The following is a 20,484-nucleotide window of genomic DNA, read 5'->3' on the forward strand; positions in this document are numbered from 1 at the left end:
TCATCATTGTGAACACGTTTCAATATCATTACCTCTGTTATATTGGATAGTCCCCTCTGATATTTGTCCGCCAAAAGTAAGATTTCACACGTAAATAAATCTTCCCATTTAAAAAATATTTATCAGAATACAGAAACTTGAATGGCAGAATTAGATACACTTGGGTTATACTCTAAAAATCATTGTTTCAGACTGTGGCTGACTGTGTGCAGTATTACTATCAGACCAAACGTAGTGAAAATTACAAACAACTGCTTCGTAAACAAACTGTGAAGAAAACAAAACGGCTTCAGAAACAGCAGGTGAGAAGCATTTCACACAAAAACAATACATTATTTCTTTTGTAATAGCTTATATTTCGAAGAGTATTACAAAGTTTTTTTCTGTTTTTGTCTGGCATGAAAATTAAATTTTTTCATCAAATATTCTTTGGAATTTAGCATTTCTTCTGTTTTTATTGTTTCATATCCTAAGGTATATGTTTAAACTGTTATTGAGCAATTTAAAATCATCTGCACATCTGAACCTATGTAAACTGACTCCTGAGTTATTCAACAGCTTCTCTAATCCAACATAATCCCATACTTTCAATGCAACTGATAACTACTTATTCTGTTGAATAGGTCAATGAACAGAAACAACTACAATATACACAGAGACAGATTTTAGAGTGGGTTATCATTAAAACTGATACTTTCTGCATGAAAAAGCCTGAAAAGTGGGTGTTTGATGGCAGTTATTTGGTTCTGTATGGCCTCGCTACTGTTTTGTGTCTTTGTTTAGCCGGCTGCTGCGATTAAGGAGGAACCTAAAGAGGAATTGGAGGAGCCAGCGTCTTCTGTACTGTCTATCACTGGTACAGCCATACCACCTCCCCCAGAACCTGCTGTTATCAAAAAAGAGGAAGAGAAGGTTGAAGATGATGACTCATCCGATGACAATGAGGTCTCTACTTCTGGTGCTGGTGAAGGTAAATACCGTTGGTGAAGAGAAAAAGAGAAAATCGCTAACAATCTATTAATTTTTTTTTTCTCCCCTTCAAATAATTTCTATTAAGGTTTTTTATTCTGGTCGTTCTATTAATTGATGATAATTAGGGTCAAAAGTCAAATAAGTATGAATTTTAGGGTCAAATAAGTATGAATATTTCAGTAAAAAGTTGTCTGGAAAATGAATTTTAACCATTACAGATAACTTAATAAAAGTTGCTGTACGCCTTATATCACCTAAAGCTGATGTACAGTGCACTGCTGTTAAGTCACACTGTGACCTTGACTCAAGATCAAAGGTCAAAATGGTGTGAATTTTTTCCATATATTCTTGTATTACAAACAACATTTAAACCATTTAAGATATCTTATGGAAAGTTACTGTACACATTTACCGCCTAAAGCTGATGAGCGGGTGTTATAGTTGTTTTATGGTCTTTTAATCTAACTATAATATGGTTGCTTAGTCAAAGATTTGATGTATGCGTGACTTTCACTCACTCACACGTGGGTATGTTTGTTTACTATTTTAGCACTATTACCTCTGATAACTTGCCTTGTTGTGAAGATCTGTGATGTAATAATTCTGTAACTGGTTCATAATGATAATACTGTACAGATAAATCTGTCTGGGGTTGAAGTGACAAAAAAAAAAAAAAAAAATACAAAAGCCGAATATCAAGACGTCTCAGAATTGATAAACTTTTTGTCAAATTTCATGATTTAATTGGAAAAAATTCAAAAACTCCTGTGAACCTCTTAGATTAAGTTTTGATAAAAACATTGATAAATTATCATTTATTTTCATAATTCTGCGGAATGTAAACATATTATTGATTATTTTTCAGGTGGAATACATCAGTGTGCGATATGCTCACAACAGTTGGAACACTATGGTCTGAGCCGACCCTTGACTCGTGCTAACTGTGAGCTGTATGGCATGACAGAGACTGATCTCAAACTAGACATGAGAGTGTGTAGTAGTTGTCGATGTAAATCTGTACGCCGTCGTTATACACAGTACGTATTTTATAAGATTTTCATCTCCATGTTCTGCTGCTTCATCAATTTATCAAAAGTTAGGAACATCTTTATATACTCCATGTGTAACCTGAGGTAAAGACCCTTAGTATGTGGTTTAACACTCCTTATCTGTGGTGGGTTGTGTTTCTCAGGAAGCTGAGAAACAGACTGGTCTATGCTGATATGGCTGTGTCTATGAGCAACACACCTTATCCTAATTGCTCTGTATGGTATATACAAGGCCTCCTGTATGTTGTTCAGTGAGGTAGCCACCAGCTACTACTAGGAATCCTCCTGTAAAATGACCTAAGCTGTTCATGGGACGAAAAAAACAAAATATCCCAAAAACATAGTTTACATCAATACATCAAAATTTATCAGCATTTGTCGTTGAATTATCAGAAGAATGTGAAAACAAAAATATTAAAAATTGGAAACAAGAGGTAGATAATGGTGATTATGAACTTAGAACTTTTCATATTGGGAACAATTTTCAAATTCAATATGGTGCGTGAGTACATTAGAAGAAGAACGATTGTATATCTGGCTGTAATCGTAGTTTTGTTGCTTGAAACTAGCTTAAATGAATTAAACCAATCAAATTTAAGATTCACTTTATAACTGCTTTACAACTTGAAGGTGTCCTGTTCCAACTTGTAAGACGCCCAAGAGAAAAGTTAAGCGGCTTCGACCGTTGCCTCCAAAATGGGCCGATCTGTCTGCAGATGTGAGGGAACCCATCATTAAAGATCTTCGTAAGTCTCGGCCTCTGTGATACAATAGAATAAGTAACACATTAAGATTTTTTTATAATTCTTTGGGATGCTAAGATATATTTTTAAGCAGTGAATATTACATTTTAGTCCTATGATACACAATTAATTTTTTGCTAATAAGTTTAATAGAGAGTGCTAGAGGTTTATGAGAGTTTGACAGCAGGAGCACTGAGGTTTACAGGATCATAACATTTTTTCATAAAATATTCATATGACGAGGTAACATTCAGAGATAATACTAACATATCATTATCGGGTTATTTCTCTCCTAGAACTCCAGTTTGTTAAATTCTAGGAACAGCAAAATAACAAGATGTATGCTATTATAATTTGAATTGTTTACAGCGAAAATAAAGTTTCACAATCTAATGATACAAATCTTCTCAAATTTACAGAGTTGACCGAAGAGATTACCAAGTGTTGTTCAGCTTGTTTCAACAGGATTGCGAGAAGACTTGGCACTAATCCACAGACTAACGAACCAATCGTTCCACTTGTACCAGAGTCAAATGATGGTAACTACCAGTAGATATTGATTTTTGATATAGCTATTGATTTATTGCCTATAATGTGTCGTCAGATTTCAATAAGTGATCAGTTTATGATTTGACTTATTTCTTTTCATTAAATGACGCTTGTACCAGCTTTGTCGTCCTGGTTCACCTTTGTTTATACATCCAGTTTGTCAAAAATGTAACTTTTCAGGTAAAAACCAAAATGAATATGCAAATATTAAAGCAGGCTGTTAGTTAATAAGTTAATAGATCAGTTTATATTTCATAAACAAGCTGGTTAAATTGGTAAACAAAACGGCATATGCACTATAGTTTTAGTGAGCAAAATTCTACAAAGCAAAAAGTTAGTGTCTCAGTAACGGATCAGCTTATAGTTTTGTTATCTTTATGAGTCTGACTAGAGATATGAGTTTGATCAGTGTTTATTTGCTCCAAAAATTAAGAAATGAAAGATGACAATAAGGAAAAGTGATTATGCAGTGTTTTTACAACAGCCTGTGTCTGTTTAAGTTGGGATAGTAAAGTTATCTTTATATTCAAGTTGGAAGATATTATTTTTTTGTTTTTTTTCTCTCTGGTTGTGGTTTTTGGTAGGGAAAAAATAGATAAAAAAAAGAGAAAGAAAAAGAAAATAGAAAATAAAAGAAAAAAAATCAGTGTTGTAACTGTTGTTATTGTTGACTTTTCTTTTATTTACAGCAGAAGTAGTGGAAACATCCAGATGGACAGAGGAAGAAATGGAAGTAGCCAAACAAGGCATGTCACATATTTTTTGAAGATTTTTAAGTGAGAAATCTGAAAAATAGAATTTCCTAAAATACTGCAAATCAATTTCAGATTTATATTTTTTAAACAATTTTTGGGGTTTTTTTTGGGTTGCTGTTGATAATTTTTACAATTGACTCATTTTTCAAGGAGAAAGTACAACAGGTGATAAGAAACTTGAACATACACTCATTTCATTTACAATAAGTTACATTACATATTTATCAAAAATTTCAGACTTTATCTGTGAAATAGAGATATAGAAGTTTTTAGCTCATTTATATCATTAATATTTTTTTCTAATTTATCAAAGTTTTTGAATTTAAAACTTTCAAATAATTGTTGTATTCAGGTCTGAGACAACATGGCCGAGACTGGGCAGCCATTGCCTCCATGGTGGCCACAAAAACTGAAGCTCAGTGTAAAAACTTCTACTTCAACTACAAGAAGAAGTTTAACCTAGAATCTATCATACAGGAACACAAAGAGAGGGTGAGTCAGACCTGGGTATCATCATTTTAAGGTTTCAAGTCTTGGATATCATAATAAGTTTTGTGGGATATTTGTGTGTCGTTAGTGGAGGGGATAATTTAATTCAGGGATATGTTCGTGATCGGGTAGTGTTTAGTCTGCAATTAGCTTTGAGGGTCAACACATAGCTTAAAATAAAGGGGCGGGCTTATTACAGGATATTTGTTGTCATACCTTGAAAACCTTTTTGTGGATTTGGTTACAGTTTACCCCATAGTATCATCATATTACATGTTATCTCTTTAAAAGGTTATTGGTCAAGGTTAAATGGTCTTCAAATAATGTTACATAGCAGCATGAGAGCGAGGATGTCCCTGTCTTACAGATATTTGTTATTACTTCCACCTCTCTGTAAAGGCCACCCCTCAAGAAAATGAAACCTCACTGTGAAGGTTACCTTTCTGTTAAGGCCACCTCTCAATAAATGAAACCTCTATGTAAAGGTCACCTCTCTGGTAAGGTCACCTCTCAATAAATGAAACCTCTATGTAAAGGTCACCTCTCTGGTAAGGCCACCTCTCAATAAATGAAACCTCTTTGTAAAGGTCACCTCTCTGTTAAATTAAACCATTTTGAATAGGTCATCTCTCTGTTCAGGTCACTTCTTTTGTTTCCTGTTATAATACAGTTCACATTAATTTAACCTCTATATAAAGGCCACCTGTCTATAGAGACCATTATTAAACAGATTTGACTGTATAACCATGTCCTAATGTCACCTTTTTCACAAACCATCGGATAAGACCTGTGTATTCTGACTACCTGTCCAATCAGAATCACATGAATTAAAGAGGTTTTAGTCCACTGACATTTATTTTAGTTTCAGTGGAAATGCCTTCTATACTACACCATATCCCTGTAATAAGCCCAGTGCCCTGACTTGTCTTCCCCGCCCTCCATTTTTTATTTGCATGGAGGTTCTTTGTTGGTCTAACATTGGTACATTGTTGTTAGAGGAATTCTATTGTGTGTGTGTTGAGGGAAGGGTGGTTTCAAAATTTACAAGACAAAAAAGAATTGATAGTTAGATCCATCTTAAAAATATTTCATAAATATTTCCAAGTTCAAGGAAATGGTTTGTTCTTTTGTTATGAATCTATGTATGTAGATTTACTTTGATAAGAAAATGGAAGTGAAAGTGATTTGTGTTGTGTGTGGTTACTTATCTTTGTTTTGCATTATAGAAGGAATATTTGTGGATTTGAATTTTCTAATTCACTTCTATTAAAATGTTTTTGGGGCATTTCATAATCATGTTTTTACTTGGAACCAATATCATTTTTGCATTTAACATTTCTCATATAATCATTCTTAAAATACAGTTTGTTTGTCCTTGAAAAATGTTTGTCCTTTACCCACTCTTACTATGACAGATTAGTAGAAAGAAGGATTTGACTTTTCATCTAAATGTCTAATTATCGTATATAGTAAATTCCGTAAATCTAAATATGAATTTTTTAAAATATAGTGTAAGTTCGTCAACATACCAAAGTGAAGTACAAGTATCAATTTTCCTCTTAAAAAATTGCACGAAAATCTGCACTAGATCTGCCACTGGGGGTAGCAGTTTTGAGGCCAAACAAATTGTATTTTGTGTTTGTTGGTAAATCCTGATATTTCAGATCTCCCTTTGTTTTCATTTATCATCATAATTACATTGATCATCTTCATTTTCTCTCCCTGTTTTGCCCCTCTATAGCAAGAAGATGCTAAGCTGAAGGTAAGGCCTCTACTATGTTGATATAGTGTTGTATCATTGTGATCTTAGATTAGTATATTTAGTTATGACTGTAGTTAAACATTTAGTGTATTAATGTGACTAATAACATGTTTTGTACTTAGTGTAGAACATTCTACTATTACTCTCAAAGCTACAACAATGAAAACATAACCAAAATCAGCAAAATTTAATAATAAAGTTTAGAATGAATCTTAGGATTATAAAAAGTATCTCATGAGCTAGCTGCTGTACTTTCCATTGTAACTGCTCCAAAATTTACCTTTAGAATATTTAAATTACATACAGATATGTTAGAATTACTTGTAAAGATTTCTTTACTGCTTTGATAGAATTATCTTTTTGGAAAGCAATAATTAACTTTAAAATTTAACAGTTAAATTTTCATTACTGTCAAATCATACTTTTTCATGGGGCTAAATTTTTTAGGTTTTTCTCAATAAAAAAGTACTACTTCATGGACACTTGATTCTGTAGATTAATATAGCTCAGTAAATCTACTTATATTTATTTTAACAGTTTGTGTACATATGAATTTGTTGATTAATAGTACTGATAGGATCTATGAAAATAAATCCTCCTCAAAAATTCATGCTTTCACAGCATGTAAGTTATTTAAGACACTGAAAATTCATACATGATAATAAAATCCTGTAAATGATGGTATATTGCAAAAGAAGAAAACATTAACATGTGGAGATAAAGGTTTCTCCAAATCCAAGAACAGGAAATCTTTTTAATTGTGATCTTGATGTCATATGTTTCTACTCTTGTAAAAATTGTCCTGATGATGGCTGAATAGTGGTTGAAACATGTTAATAAATCTCGATCACAATGGAGAAGATGATTGATCTTGGATGTCGAGAGGCTTACTTTATGTTCACTACATAGGATGAGGGCTTCTGTTGAATACAGTAACGTATCCATTCATGAAGATACTGCTATTTATAACAATTTGAGTGTTGGTTCTCTTATTTCTAAACTTCCAAAAAAAGAAAAGAAAAAAAAAAATTGTGTCGTTTTGGTTGTAATTTTGATTCTTGCAAATGGTAAGCTTGAAAATGATTTGAGGTATGAAGTAACAGTACAGTTGGATTTCATTTCATTAACAATGGAGATTTTCTGACAAATTTATTACAAAATACGGAGGCAACTGTTGAAATGAACGATAATTACATTAGTCAGTATATCTCTGCACCATTTAATATCTGCAACTTCAAAATGTGCATGCAATCGTATGCTCTGCTTCAATTAACATTATATTAAGATCTTTAACATTTAATTTTCTTTCACATGCTCAGCTCAATTAAGGTCACAATTTAGGACTAACATTTTCACAAAGAACATTTTAATTCAAAATCTCAGACAAAATCTTTTAAGAAAAGTATTGAGAAAATCCCAGGCAAATATTGACTTACTCAGATGGGCTCATATGAAATCCAATGATGAGAATGTAAGTATAGAACAATAGTGTTCTGATTGTCATCCACGGATTAATATTTGTGTAGGTCTCTCGTGAAACTGTGTCACTGCTGCATGCACGAGGCTTTGCAATTAGTTGGTAAATGGCATATCTGTTGGTGAAATTACTATGACAACCAAACAAGTGATGTTTACCAGCAGAAACATTTAGAATATAGTGATGGCAAGTAGATTGGTTTTCTGTGGGAATGGTTTCTATAATCTGAGGTTTCCGTGGGAATGATTTCTATAATCTGAGGTTTTCTGTGCGAATGGTTTCTATAATCTGAGGTTTTCTGTGGGAATGGTTTCTATAATCTGAGGTTTTCCGTGGGAATGGTTTCTATAATCTGAGGCTTTCCGTGGGAATGGTTTCTATAATCTGAGGTTTCCGTGGGAATGGTTTCTATAATCTGAGGTTTTCCGTGGGAATGGTTTCTATAATCAGGTTTTCTGTGGTAATGGTTTTCTATAATCTGAGGTTTTCTGTGGGAATGGTTTCTATAATCTGAGGTTTCCGTGGGAATGGTTTCTATAATCTGAGGTTTCCATGGGAATGGTTTCTATAATCTGAGGTTTCCGTGGGAATGGTTTCTATAATCTGAGGTTTTCTGTGGGAATGGTTTCTATAATCTGAGGTTTTCTGTGGGAATGGTTCTATAATCTGAGGCTTTCTGTGGGAATGGTTTCTGTAATCTGAGGTTTTCCGTGGGAATGGTTTCTATAATCTGAGGTTTTCTGTGGGAATGGTTCTATAATCTGAGGCTTTCTGTGGGAATGGTTTCTGTAATCTGAGGTTTTCCGTGGGAATGGTTTCTATAATCAGGTTTTCTGTGGGAGTGGTTTTCTATAATCTGAGGTTTTCTGTGGGAATGGTTTCTATAATCTTGGAACTGAATAGCTTTGCCTTTGTAACCACTGTAGAAAAGATTTCCATTCTAATGTGAAACTCTTAAGTTACAAATGGAAACAAAACTAGACAACCTTTCCCTGGTAACCTGTTTGTAAACTCAACCATGTTGATGGTAATCTCTCTAAAGGCATTCTGAGTTACCAGATGGATAGTGTCTTATTTTCCAAAGGTAACGGTTACCATGATATTTGTTTTGATGTGGAAGTAAGCAATATTATAGTGATTTTGTTAGTAGTAACCATGGAGATGTTGTTTCCCATAGTAACAGTTGTCATCGATATACTGTTTCTTTTAAAAAAAGTTGCCATGGAGAAAATTTTCCATGGTAAAAATTACCATGAAACACATATTAAGACGTGGTACTGTTCCCATAATTGTCTGGAAATACTGTTTGCCGTAATATAAGATGTCATGGAGATGTAGTTTGCTGTAGTAACAGTTGTCATTAAGACACTGTTTGCCATAGTAACAGTTGTCTAGGAGACACAGACTGCCATTAACAGTTGTAAAAGCAACACAGTTTGCATTAGTTATAGTTGTAATGGAGGCACTGCCATAATGATAGTTGTCATGGAGACAGTGTTTGTTGTAGTTGTAGTTACTTTGGTGAAAATGTTTCCTATAATAACAGTTGTACAGTTGTCAAAAAGACCCTATTTGCTGTAGTAACAGTTGTCATGGACACACTGTTTGCTGTAGTAACAGTTGTCATGGACACACTGTTTGCTGTAGTAACAGTTGTCATGGGTTACCAGAGTAGCAACAAGCTCCATCACCAGTTGTCATATTGATCACCCACACTAAGATTCTAGCCATTTCATTGACCAAAGATGGTTAAAATTTCTGATGATTTCAAATTTATTTCTTTAAACTTGATGTTATTCGTTCTAAAGTAGATCTTTGTATGTGCCTCTCTATCATTAGGAAGGTGACAAACGCACTGTTTCCATCTGTGAGAGCATGGCATCGACGGTGACTGCAGAGTCTGGGGGAGAAGAGGACATATCGTCCGATATTGACTCTGATACTGCAAGCGCACCCAGTCCAACTCCTGGTGCGGAGGAAGGTAAGGTCAACTTCGCAACTCTTTTCAATGGAATATCCTAGTTACCAACTTTCCCTTAATCAGTTAGCACTTGTAGCAGTGCTAAATTTGAGAAACATCTGGATATATGTTAGGTAGATGTAATGAAACTGGACCTGTGTTGTGGTGGTACAAGTTCACCTTGTCCAGGCATCTTGCTGATCATGGCCTATTTTCAGATCTAATGATAACAAATTTAGATACTGAACTTAAAGATTCAAGTCTCTCATGATAAGTTTTAGCTAGATATCAGACGTAATTTCCAATGTGTAATGGCCTGTATATTAGCAGTTGTCAGTCTGCTGTAACAGTAGCAGCTACTCAGTATATGGACTATTAGAGAACTCTTAGCTGTCATTCTATCGTAATTTTGTTTCTGTTTATTTACTCTGTAATGGACATAGATATAGAATTTTCAGTATGTATAATGATAATATGTAGGTTTAGTTCTGATTTGGTTATGATCAATCTGTATTTCCATGAGATTGGCCAGATAATTTCACAAATTTTATTGAAATATTCACAAAAACAAATTAGCAAAAATTTGATAACCTTGCCTTATTCCAGTGGGATTTAAAAAAAAAAAAAATTCTGTAGGCAGAACTTAAGTTTCATGTAATATTCTTAACCATAGATTCTGCAGGCAGGACTTCAGTTTTATTTGATAAGTCATGAGAGAACATCTTTGAATGAGGCCAATAAAACTAAACATTTTCAAACTTCTTGTTGTCCAGCATGGCATTCGTGTCACTCCAATGTGTAGTTTGAGTGGTGAAGCAAAATGAGAGATATTCCTAGATTTGAAAATTTCTTGATTTTTTTTTTGTCAGCAGGTACCATGAAGGACAGGATAGTGAAACCTGATGTGAACATGGAGACGACCAACGAGGCCCAACCGTCACAGCCCTTGAGTCTGTCCCAGAATAACCTGACCTCAATCAAACCTCTCAGCACCTCCCAAGGCAGTCTACGCAGCATTGATAATGACAGCAGTGCCACAATGAGTGCTGATGAGGCACCACCCACCTCTGGAAGTGGGACCAGTCACGGGGTGTCCAGTGAGGCCAGGGACACATTTAGTCCGCGAACATCTGGTATTCCAGCAACAAGATTAAACTTGACACACCAACATCCCACAGCTTCATCCCACCTGCCACATTCCACTGGCTTGCATCCAGCGGTGATGACATCACATGCAGCTTCACAGCAGCCTCAACACCAGGTGGCGCCACATTCACAAGCTGGCATATCTGGAACGCAAATGCTTGCATCAATGGGCCATGCACAGGGTCCTGCTGGTATCCCGTTCTCACAAGGTGGAGTTGCGCCGTATCACTATTCAGCTAAGGGTGGTTCCATAACCCAAGGTCGCCCAGTCACTCAGCTTTCATCATCCATGGCAGGAGCTGGGGACAACGATAGGCGTCCTCAAGATGTTCCTATTATCAAAGAATCCCCTCCATCGGGGCCTCCTCAACCCTCATCTGGGGCCCAACAAATGATGCCAGATTTTACAAATAGAAACAAACAGTTTCTCCAGAATTTGCTGATGCCGCAGGATCAGGGTCGCCCGTCCAGTACATTGTCGGAGCCAGGCCTGATGCCACCCTCAGCCCCTGCCCATCGAAGTCTGTCACCAAGTGGGGACAGACGTGGCCACAAACCTGCATGTGTCCGTGACCTTATCAACTCGGCTATTGAGAGGAACCTAGGACATCCACGCACTTCTCATCAGGACTCTCCTCATCCTGAGAAACGTATGTAGCTCTATCATGATATATATATTATATTTTCTGTGTTATCAGCTGAATTGGTATATAAGCTGCAGAGCCAATTTTTACTGATTTTTTCGGTTTTAACTGATTTTTTCGATTTGATCCGCATATAAGCCGCACCTTTCTTACAAAATGGTATTCGTTATGTTGACCAAAGTTTGTTGATATAACGGACAACGGAGGACAATTTATCAAGATTGTCATTTAAACATTAAATAAAGTTTGCAAATGAATTATACACAGAAAATCCTTCATTTTATTGAGGTATTTAAAAAACCATAAAATAGTAAATATTGAACTTGTTGGCTTGGGTGCCTTCACAGATTGTTTACCCACAGATATAGCGTTTGACGTTACGTACTCAGTACTGTTGTACACTGGTACGCTTTCTGGTGTTTTTCTTTTCATCCTTCCAATTTATTTTTTATAAGCTGCACGCCTGACTCAAAAGGAAAAAAATGTGGGGCTTATAATGCGGAAAATATTGTATATAGAATGGTGTATTATTCTTTGATACTATGTGCTATTATTTTCATTTTCATTATTCCTTGACAGCTGTTTTCTTTCAGGCAATACTTATAACCATTCTTGAACTATGAATGACGAGGGGAAAAAAAAATAAATCTGATAAACTACATTTAAGTAAAATTATTACAAACACAAATTTCAGACTTTAATCAGCCAGAACAATTGAAATTTGCACAATACAAATACACACAAGGGTCAAGTGTAGATCACTAATCCAGATTGAAAAGAAATTGAAAAGTTTTCTATCATTATATGTTTGGTTTATGTTTACAGGCCCAGCGTCGTCTGAACCAGTGTACAGTCCACAACTTCTCAACACCATGCAGCCGCAGTACATAATACAGGACCTCCGCAAGGACAAGCCAGAGCAATCTGTGTCGCCGGCTTATTCTGGTCGTAATTCTCTCTCTCCATATCAAACCATGGCACGACAACTTGAAAAGGAGGCTGACATGCGTGAGGCAAGAGATATGCCACAAGACTTATCTAAAGGGCCCCATGGCTACCGTGGCAACCCGAGAGATATGGATCCACGTTCTGGAGGACATTCTGAATTTCGGCGACATGGTGAAGATGCATCTAGACAACCAGTAGCACCACCTCCCGCACATTCACAGCGTCCTGTGTTGTATCCTCCAACAGAAATTCCTGGGCGACAGTCTGCAGAGGGACACAAATCACCTAGTCCCTACCCTCATGATAGACAGAGCTCTCCTGCTTTGAGGCATCTTTCGCCCAGCACATCCCCCTATGCCCATGTGCCCCCGGGGCTGGACCCCCACCGAGCTGCCCAGCCAAATAGACAGGGAGTCATTCCACCTCCACCTCCATTAATCAATAAAGGCCCATCTCCAAAACTTCCCAAGTCTCCGCCTACTAGTGCTCATCCTTCAGCCATTGTTGGCATGCACCATGGTTCTATCACACATGGAACTCCTGGTTCTATCACTCGTGGCACTCCAGTGGTGTCCATGCCACAGGGGATGCCCCCCACAAGCCACCCTAATAGTAGTGGAGGGATGGCCGCTAGTCGGTCTTCACACATTGATAGTCGTCACCAGCAGCAGGTACGAGCAGTTGGATCCATCACTTCAGGTACTCCTATCAACAGGGAATCTGCTTCAGGACGAGGGGGTCCACAGGGAGGGGATCCCAGAATGTATGACCCCAGATTCCCTCAGAACATGTATGACCCAAGGATGATGCTTTCAGAGCGAATGCGAATGTTCCCACAGGGAATTCCATATCCTTATCAACAGCCAGGAGAGCAGCAAACAATGAGCAAACAGATCAATGTTGATTTCATGACCGCTCAACAGATGCAGCAACAGCGTCATGCTCCTGGCAAAGAGAGAGAGGGTCCAGTATCTCCCCGAGGGGGCCCCAAGGAATCAGGACGCCAGCATCAACCTCTCATGCCAGTGCATCCAGGGTACCAGGCAGGACTCATGTATGCTCACCAGCCTCCGACATCAATGTCAGAACGTGGAGGTAATACAAGGTCCTCACCTCACCCTTCCTCACATGGTACGCCATCCCCTCATGAAGAAAATCTCTCACCTGGCTGGCCCCGTCCACAGATGGCAGGGCACAGTCACAGTCCCAATGTTACACCAACAAATCGTAGCATCACTGCTGGAACAGGACGACCAAGTGTCATAACTGATATTACTAATCGACAGGAAGCATATACAGGAGAAGGGCCAGCTTTGATGAGGTCGCAGGCCATGTCACCGCGACAGTATCCAGACGGCCATTTCCAAAACCATCCAGCCATGATGGGTCATCGACGTGTACCATCTGCTCAGTCGGAATATAGTAGACGTCAGTATCAAGAAGAAAGACATGATCTGACGCAGGAACACGAACGCATGGAGCAAGAGAAGAGACGCAAGAGTGATGAGATGCAGCAAAGAGTCCGTGATGTGCATGAGCGGTCACGTGGGTTAAGTATGGAAGAACAGATTCGTAAGGAAATCATGGAGAGCCAACGGAATGATGAGAAAAACGACGATGTTGTTATGAAGCCTAAGCCAGAAACATCTCGCAGTCCAGCTGGTATGCAGCCACAGTCTTCAAAGCTGAAGGATCCTACAGACCTGTTCAAGGCCTTTGTGTCTGACCAGTCCCCGTCAACAGCAACACGTGACAGCCCACGAGGAGCATCAGCTCTCACAGCTGCTAATCTCATTGATGCCATCATCATTCACCAGATCAACCAGTCAAAAGATGAACCCGACAACATCATTCCGAAACAGGAAGTGCAACCAGTAGGTGCTGCCCCCTCTAGTCAACTTGTACCAGAGGCAGTAGAGACAACACAAGCAATGGCCCCTCTTCAAGACCAGAAATCTCCTACTCAGTTGCACGGAAAAAAGAAATGGATCAATGAATCTCAGTCAGGCTCAACCCCACGGGCAACTCCCCCCACTCCAACTAGTAGTACAGGCAGTGCCCCTCAGATGCCAACCCCACCAGAACGGCGTGCGCAAGGGCTATCAACGTCCCCTGGTGTTGCAGATGTTAATCGGGTGCAGGACAAATCCCCTTCTAGCTTGCCTGGTGGGAGCAAACCGGGAATGACCCTTGGGGAACACATTAATTCAATCATACTTAGCGACTACAATACACGGCCACCTGGTAGCAAGAATGGTGTACTTAGTCAGCTTGGAGGTGAGTATTATCATGTCATGTTAGCCCGTTACACTTCTATATAAATTCGATTTAGATTGAGATAAAAAAGAAGGAAGCAGCCTTGAAGTGTTTTGATGTTGTGAGAAAACTGGTGTGACCACATAAATGAAGTTTCATGTGTCGAGATAATGTTGTTTTATACTCACATTTACTCTTTCTGTAAACTCTTCTGGCAATCTGCCTTGTAATAAGCCCATCTGTGTTTGTAGAATTGTAGGTCACCATCTCATTTCGGGTCTTGAGTTTGTGTATCAGCCTGATGGCTTATTGCAGGATAAGTACAGCTGTGGTTTTCTTGTTTGTGTCTTGATTGACATTCACAAAATCCTCGAATTCATGATTATTTTTTACTATGAATATGACAGGTGTTCCTTTTTGTATTTCAGCCCTCCCCAATAACAGTCCCCCTGACAGTCAACAGGAGCGCAACAACCCCTCGCCAATGTCAACACACTCGCAGTCAGATACTTCGTCTACAGTTTCTGCAGATTCCACTCGCTCCCGAAGCTTCTCCCATGGAACAACACCCCCACAGAGTGGGTACGGGAGTCACGGGACCACCCCTCCACAAGGAGGCTATGGGGGACATGGACTGAAGTGGAAAAAGGCCCAAATCCAGGTAATGGTACCTGTATTTGGAACTATTTCTTACGATAAAATAAAATGTGAAAATAAAACATAAAAAACATATCAATGGATATCTTATGATGTTTTATGTAAAGTCAAACCTGTCTCTAAAGACCACCTGTATACATGTATAGCATAAACCTGTCTGTAAAGGTCACTAGTTTCTGTCCCAATGCAATCAAATTTGATTTAATCTGTGCAAAGGTCACCTGCCAGTAAAGGCCACTTTTCTCTCTTGGTTAGCCATTATTAGAGACAAATTTGACTTTATTTCTCCTCTTAAAAGTTCTGCTCCATCATTATCCAATCATTTACTTCTACAGGAAGCTGAGAGAGAGATGGCAAGCAGCTCTGGACAAACCGAATCCTCCCAATCCATATCCAGTGTAGCTCCTCATGGGGAAGATTGGTCGTCACATCCACCGGATGGTGCCACGGAATCAGCAGAACGGAAGCATCACACACCTGATCAATCACATTCACCTAGACTGCGTTCTCCACATATCAGTAGTCTGTCTGACTCAAAATCACCAATGGGTGAGTTTAACAAAAATGCAAAACTACTGTTTGTCATTGTTGTAGACTGTTAAAGTGAATGCATGTGTTGTATACGGGTTTTATCTCAGAAATAATGGTGTGTAGATAATGCAGGTTCACCCAGCAGGACTGTCAAGGTTGCTTTATCATTGATGCTGTAAATTCTCTCCATTTTACCAAAAGGAAGCAAAAAAAAAAAAAAAAAATAAAATGCATTCTTCATGGAATTCATGAAATGGGCTGGGTTCTCTTATCGAATATAAAATCTCAAGTGACCCGTTGCGATTGCCTTTTGTTCATCATTTTCATTCATGCACAATTTTTGTCCTCTTCTTAAAACCCCTGTATCTTTCTAAATGAAATTATGCAGATACTTTCCTCGAAGTTGTGGATTTCCTAGTCCTCAATCCCAAAGGATCTGAGAGACAGTTGAAAAATTTTAAAGATCTTCTTTGAAAATGAAGATATGGTAGAATAAAATATTCTTCATAGACAGAACTGTCTTAAGGTTCCAAAATTGTGAATTCCGTTACCCCAGGGTCTCACATAACCCACTCTGGAGAGGGTGACATTTATTACAGTTAATATGGTATATGAAAATTAAGTTTTTAAACATGTTTGTTTAATTTCAATTGGAAATCTTTTAATCCTGATTAGAATTATAAGTATAGGATGACATTTTGACGGTTTGCATATATTGACCTTTGCTGACCCCCAGAGCTGATCACTGGAGCAAAGGGAGTCAGATATCCAAACAAAAATCTTCTTATCAGGACCTAGATATGGTAAAATCAAATACTTGTCATGGTACTTTACAGAAAATGTAAATTTCTGGACCACAGGATCTCACATTTCTTCCTGGAAAGGTGGTTAAATTTTTCTTTGGTTTAAACAGGAAATCACATATTGGGTATAATTTGTTGAATTTCCAAAGAAAATAATTAAAACTCTGATAGAAATATTATGAGAGTTATCTTACTATGTTAATGAGACAATTTCTTTGACATTGTGACCATAAACAAAAAAATGTTACTTTTCATAGAACTCCGATGACCGTTAAGGCCATTGGGGCCCTTGTTCCTTGTTTCTATTCCATCCATGAAAATACCACTTTTTACAGTTCATCACATCTCTGTCACTAGTAATTAAACTTAAAATTTACGATAAAAATTACTGGAAGTTGACTTAATGCTATCAAGTCATTTTTTGACAGAAAGAAAGCTCCCATCTTATAAATGTATGACGGTGGTAGTTAAAAGTGATGTAAATTTGACAGGAAAAGGACATAGTTTTCTGTAGAGTATTGATAACACTTCATTAACAACTGCATGTTTGATTGTTTTTCAAACACAGACACAGAAATGCATGAAATTGTAAACTGTATACAGTATATCCCTTATCACCATGCATCTTCAGCAATAATTATGTTAAGGTACTAAAACCATGATCTACAAACTCTGGGTTTAAAAATGTTTAAAAGTGTTACAGTAAAGGACAGAAACATGTTATTATCTGTGCTACAGTTAGCCTAAAAGTATGATAAATTTTATCCCTTTTACAACAATTGTGAAACAAGTTCTTCCAACATATACTAATCACTCTTGTTGGCTCAGATTGTTGGGGATGCGCGAGGGGTCTTACTGGATTACCTGGGGAAAACCCACGTGGTCGGGCAGGTGACCCAATACCTTTTCACATTCATTCCGGGAATCAAACCTCAGACAGCTAGGTGAAAGGCGAGTGTGTTACAACTGGACCACCCTAGCCTAGAGGGGTAAGGGGATGGGGGGATGTTACCACTGGACCACCATAGCCTAGAGGGGTGAGGGGATAGGGGGATGTTACCACTGGACCACCATAGTCTGGAGGGGTGAGGGTATGGGGGGATGTTACCACTGGACCACCATAGCCTAGAGTGGTGAGGGGATGGGGGGATGTTACCACTGGACCATCTTGGCCTAGAGGGATGAGGGGAAAGGGGGATGTTACCACTGGACCACCCTGGCCTAGAGTGGTGAGGGGATGGGGGGATGTTACCACTGGACCACCCTGGCCTAGAGTGGTGAGGGGATGGGGGTATGTTGATATCAGAAAGGAAGGAACAAATCAACATGCAGTCTGTGACTTACATATTACAAGACATTATATGATATTTGTTGGCATTCATGATAAACCTGTTCTGGATGGGCTTATTCTTATTACGAGACATGAATTGGAATGGTTTGAGAAGTTAAAGTTGCAATGTTAGAACAGAACATCATTCATGTATATATAGGTTTTGGGCTATTTTTTGTTGATTCCTCAAAGATTAGAAATTCTTTTTATTTGTTTTGGTGTGTAGTGAAACCCATGATAATTTGAAGACACACATGATGGCGTTTTTGAGGTAGGCGGGTGGCGCAGTGGTAACACACTCACCTTTCACCTAGCTGTCAGAGGTTTGATTCCCCGAACAGATAACTGGTGTCTGCCTCGATAATAACACAGAAAAATGTAATGTTTTAACGACCTTAATATGAGGATCGGACTTATTTTCTATTGAGTGTTGTTGTCATGGTTGATGCTCCCATCACCACCTAACTTTAGGTTGGTTGTGTGGTGGCTCCTTTACGTTGGATTATGAATGACTCTGTTTCAATCCCATTAAAGTTATATATTACTTGTGTTGTCATCCTGTCCCACTAAAGTATTGATAAATTGTGTTGTCATCCTGCCCCACTAAAGTATTGATAAATTGTGTTGTCATCCTGCCTCGCTAAAATATTGATAAATTGTGTTGTCATCCTGCCCCACTAAAGTATTGATAAATTGTGTTGTCATCCTTCCCCACTAAAGTATTGATAAACTGTGTTGTCATCCAGCCTCGCTAAAGTATTTATAAATTGTGTTGTCATCCTGCCCCACTAAAGTATTGATAAATTGTATTGTCATCCTGCCTCGCTAAAATAGTGATAAATTGTGTTGTCATCTGGCCTCGCTAAAATATTGTTGACTGTGTGTTGTAGCTCCACCCCAATTTAATTAAGTAGTTGATAGGGTAGTAGCTGTGTTGTAGCTCCACCCCCACATAACTAAGTAGTTGATATGGTAGTAGCTGTGTTGTAGCTCCACCCCCACTTAACTAAGTAGTTGATAGGGTAGTACCTGTGTTGTAGTCCCACCCCCACTTAACTAAGTAGTTGATAGGGTAGTAGCTGTGTTGTAGCTCCACCCCACTTAACTAAGTAGTTGATAGGGTAGTAGCTGTGTTGTAGCTCCACCCCCACTTAACTAAGTAGTTGATAGGGTAGTACCTGTGTTGTAGTCCCACCCCCACTTAACTAAGTAGTTGATAGGGTAGTAGCTGTGTTGTAGCTCCACCCCCACTTAACTAAGTAGTTGATAGGGTAGTAGCTGTGTTGTAGCTCCACCCCCACTTAACTAAGTAGTTGATAGGGTAGTACCTGTGTTGTATCTCCACCCCCACTTAACTAAGTAGTTGATATGGCAGTAGCTGTGTTGTAGCCCCACCCCACTTAACTAAGTAGTTGATAGGGTAGTAGCTGTGTTGTAGCTCCATCCCCACTTAAATAAGTAGTTGATATGGCAGTTGCTGTGTTTAAGCTCCACCCCCACTTAACTAAGTAGTTGATAGTGTAGTAGCTGTGTTTAAGCTCCACCCCCACTTAACTAAGTAGTTGATATGGTAGTTGCTGTTTTTTAGCTCCGCCCCCACTTAACTTAGTAGTTGATATTGCAGTGGCATATCCCACTAAAGTATTTGTTGATTGCATTGTAACCACTTCCCCCACAAAAATATTGCCTGACTGTGTAGTAGCTTTGCCTCCAGATCTGTTATTGATTGATTGTGTTGTAGCCCCGCCCTCACCAAAGTATTGATTGTGTTGTAGCCCCGCCCTCACCAAAGTATTGATTGATTGTGTTGTAGCCACTTCCCCAGTGACATTGTTGTATATTCGTGTATTTGTTTTGTGTTCTGTGTAGCCTCTACTGATAGCAGCGATGTCCTGCCAACCAAGATTTCACCGCCCCGATCCCCGCGTTCTCGATCGGGATCTGTGACAGCCAGTCACCAGCACATCACCAGTCTTCTGTCACGCCCACAGATGAGTATGTGTTGTCATTATTTGTCTGTCTGTGTCAGTCACATGTCAATCTCTTGTAAAGCCCTGCCCCATCTGTGTTGTCTCATCTCTTAAAAGTGTCTTATTATTTACATACATATTTATATTGTAGGTCATTGGAAATTATACCACAATATTTTAGATGTGACATGCAATCTGTATGATTATGTTTTATTATCATACATTATATATTTGTTATGTAATGAAAATATATATGATGCAATTATAATTGTGTGTAAATGCCTTATTTGATATTGAAGATTGCATGTGGTGTGAAGTCGTTTCAAAGTGAATACTTCTATACATCCTATTACACCCATCAATGAGTGTTTTTCACTATGACCACAGCATATATGTTGTACACATTTTCACCTCAACTGACCAAATTTGCATGTGGTTTATCT

The 20,484-nt window shown here is 38.2% G+C and overlaps 1 protein-coding gene across 1 annotated transcript in view; it reads left to right on the plus strand.

The window, feature by feature from the left end:
- The window catches only part of LOC132565372 (uncharacterized), a 48,348-nt gene that overhangs the window by 22,463 nt on the left and 5,401 nt on the right, over positions 1–20,484 (plus strand). Inside the window, exons 14-27 of the mRNA XM_060230010.1 lie at positions 192–302; positions 784–970; positions 1,838–2,009; positions 2,652–2,767; positions 3,184–3,303; positions 4,003–4,059; positions 4,421–4,560; positions 6,299–6,319; positions 9,636–9,777; positions 10,629–11,552; positions 12,372–14,771; positions 15,179–15,411; positions 15,743–15,956; positions 19,941–20,066. Coding sequence (XP_060085993.1) covers positions 192–302; positions 784–970; positions 1,838–2,009; positions 2,652–2,767; positions 3,184–3,303; positions 4,003–4,059; positions 4,421–4,560; positions 6,299–6,319; positions 9,636–9,777; positions 10,629–11,552; positions 12,372–14,771; positions 15,179–15,411; positions 15,743–15,956; positions 19,941–20,066 — 4,963 coding nt within the window. The remainder of the gene's footprint in view (positions 1–191; positions 303–783; positions 971–1,837; positions 2,010–2,651; positions 2,768–3,183; positions 3,304–4,002; positions 4,060–4,420; positions 4,561–6,298; positions 6,320–9,635; positions 9,778–10,628; positions 11,553–12,371; positions 14,772–15,178; positions 15,412–15,742; positions 15,957–19,940; positions 20,067–20,484) is intronic.

Source organism: Ylistrum balloti, unplaced genomic scaffold, assembly GCF_031769215.1.
Source record: "Ylistrum balloti isolate Yb309-2 unplaced genomic scaffold, AGI_CSIRO_Ybal_v1 Utg369720, whole genome shotgun sequence".
Classification (NCBI taxonomy): Eukaryota; Metazoa; Mollusca; class Bivalvia; order Pectinida; family Pectinidae; genus Ylistrum; species Ylistrum balloti.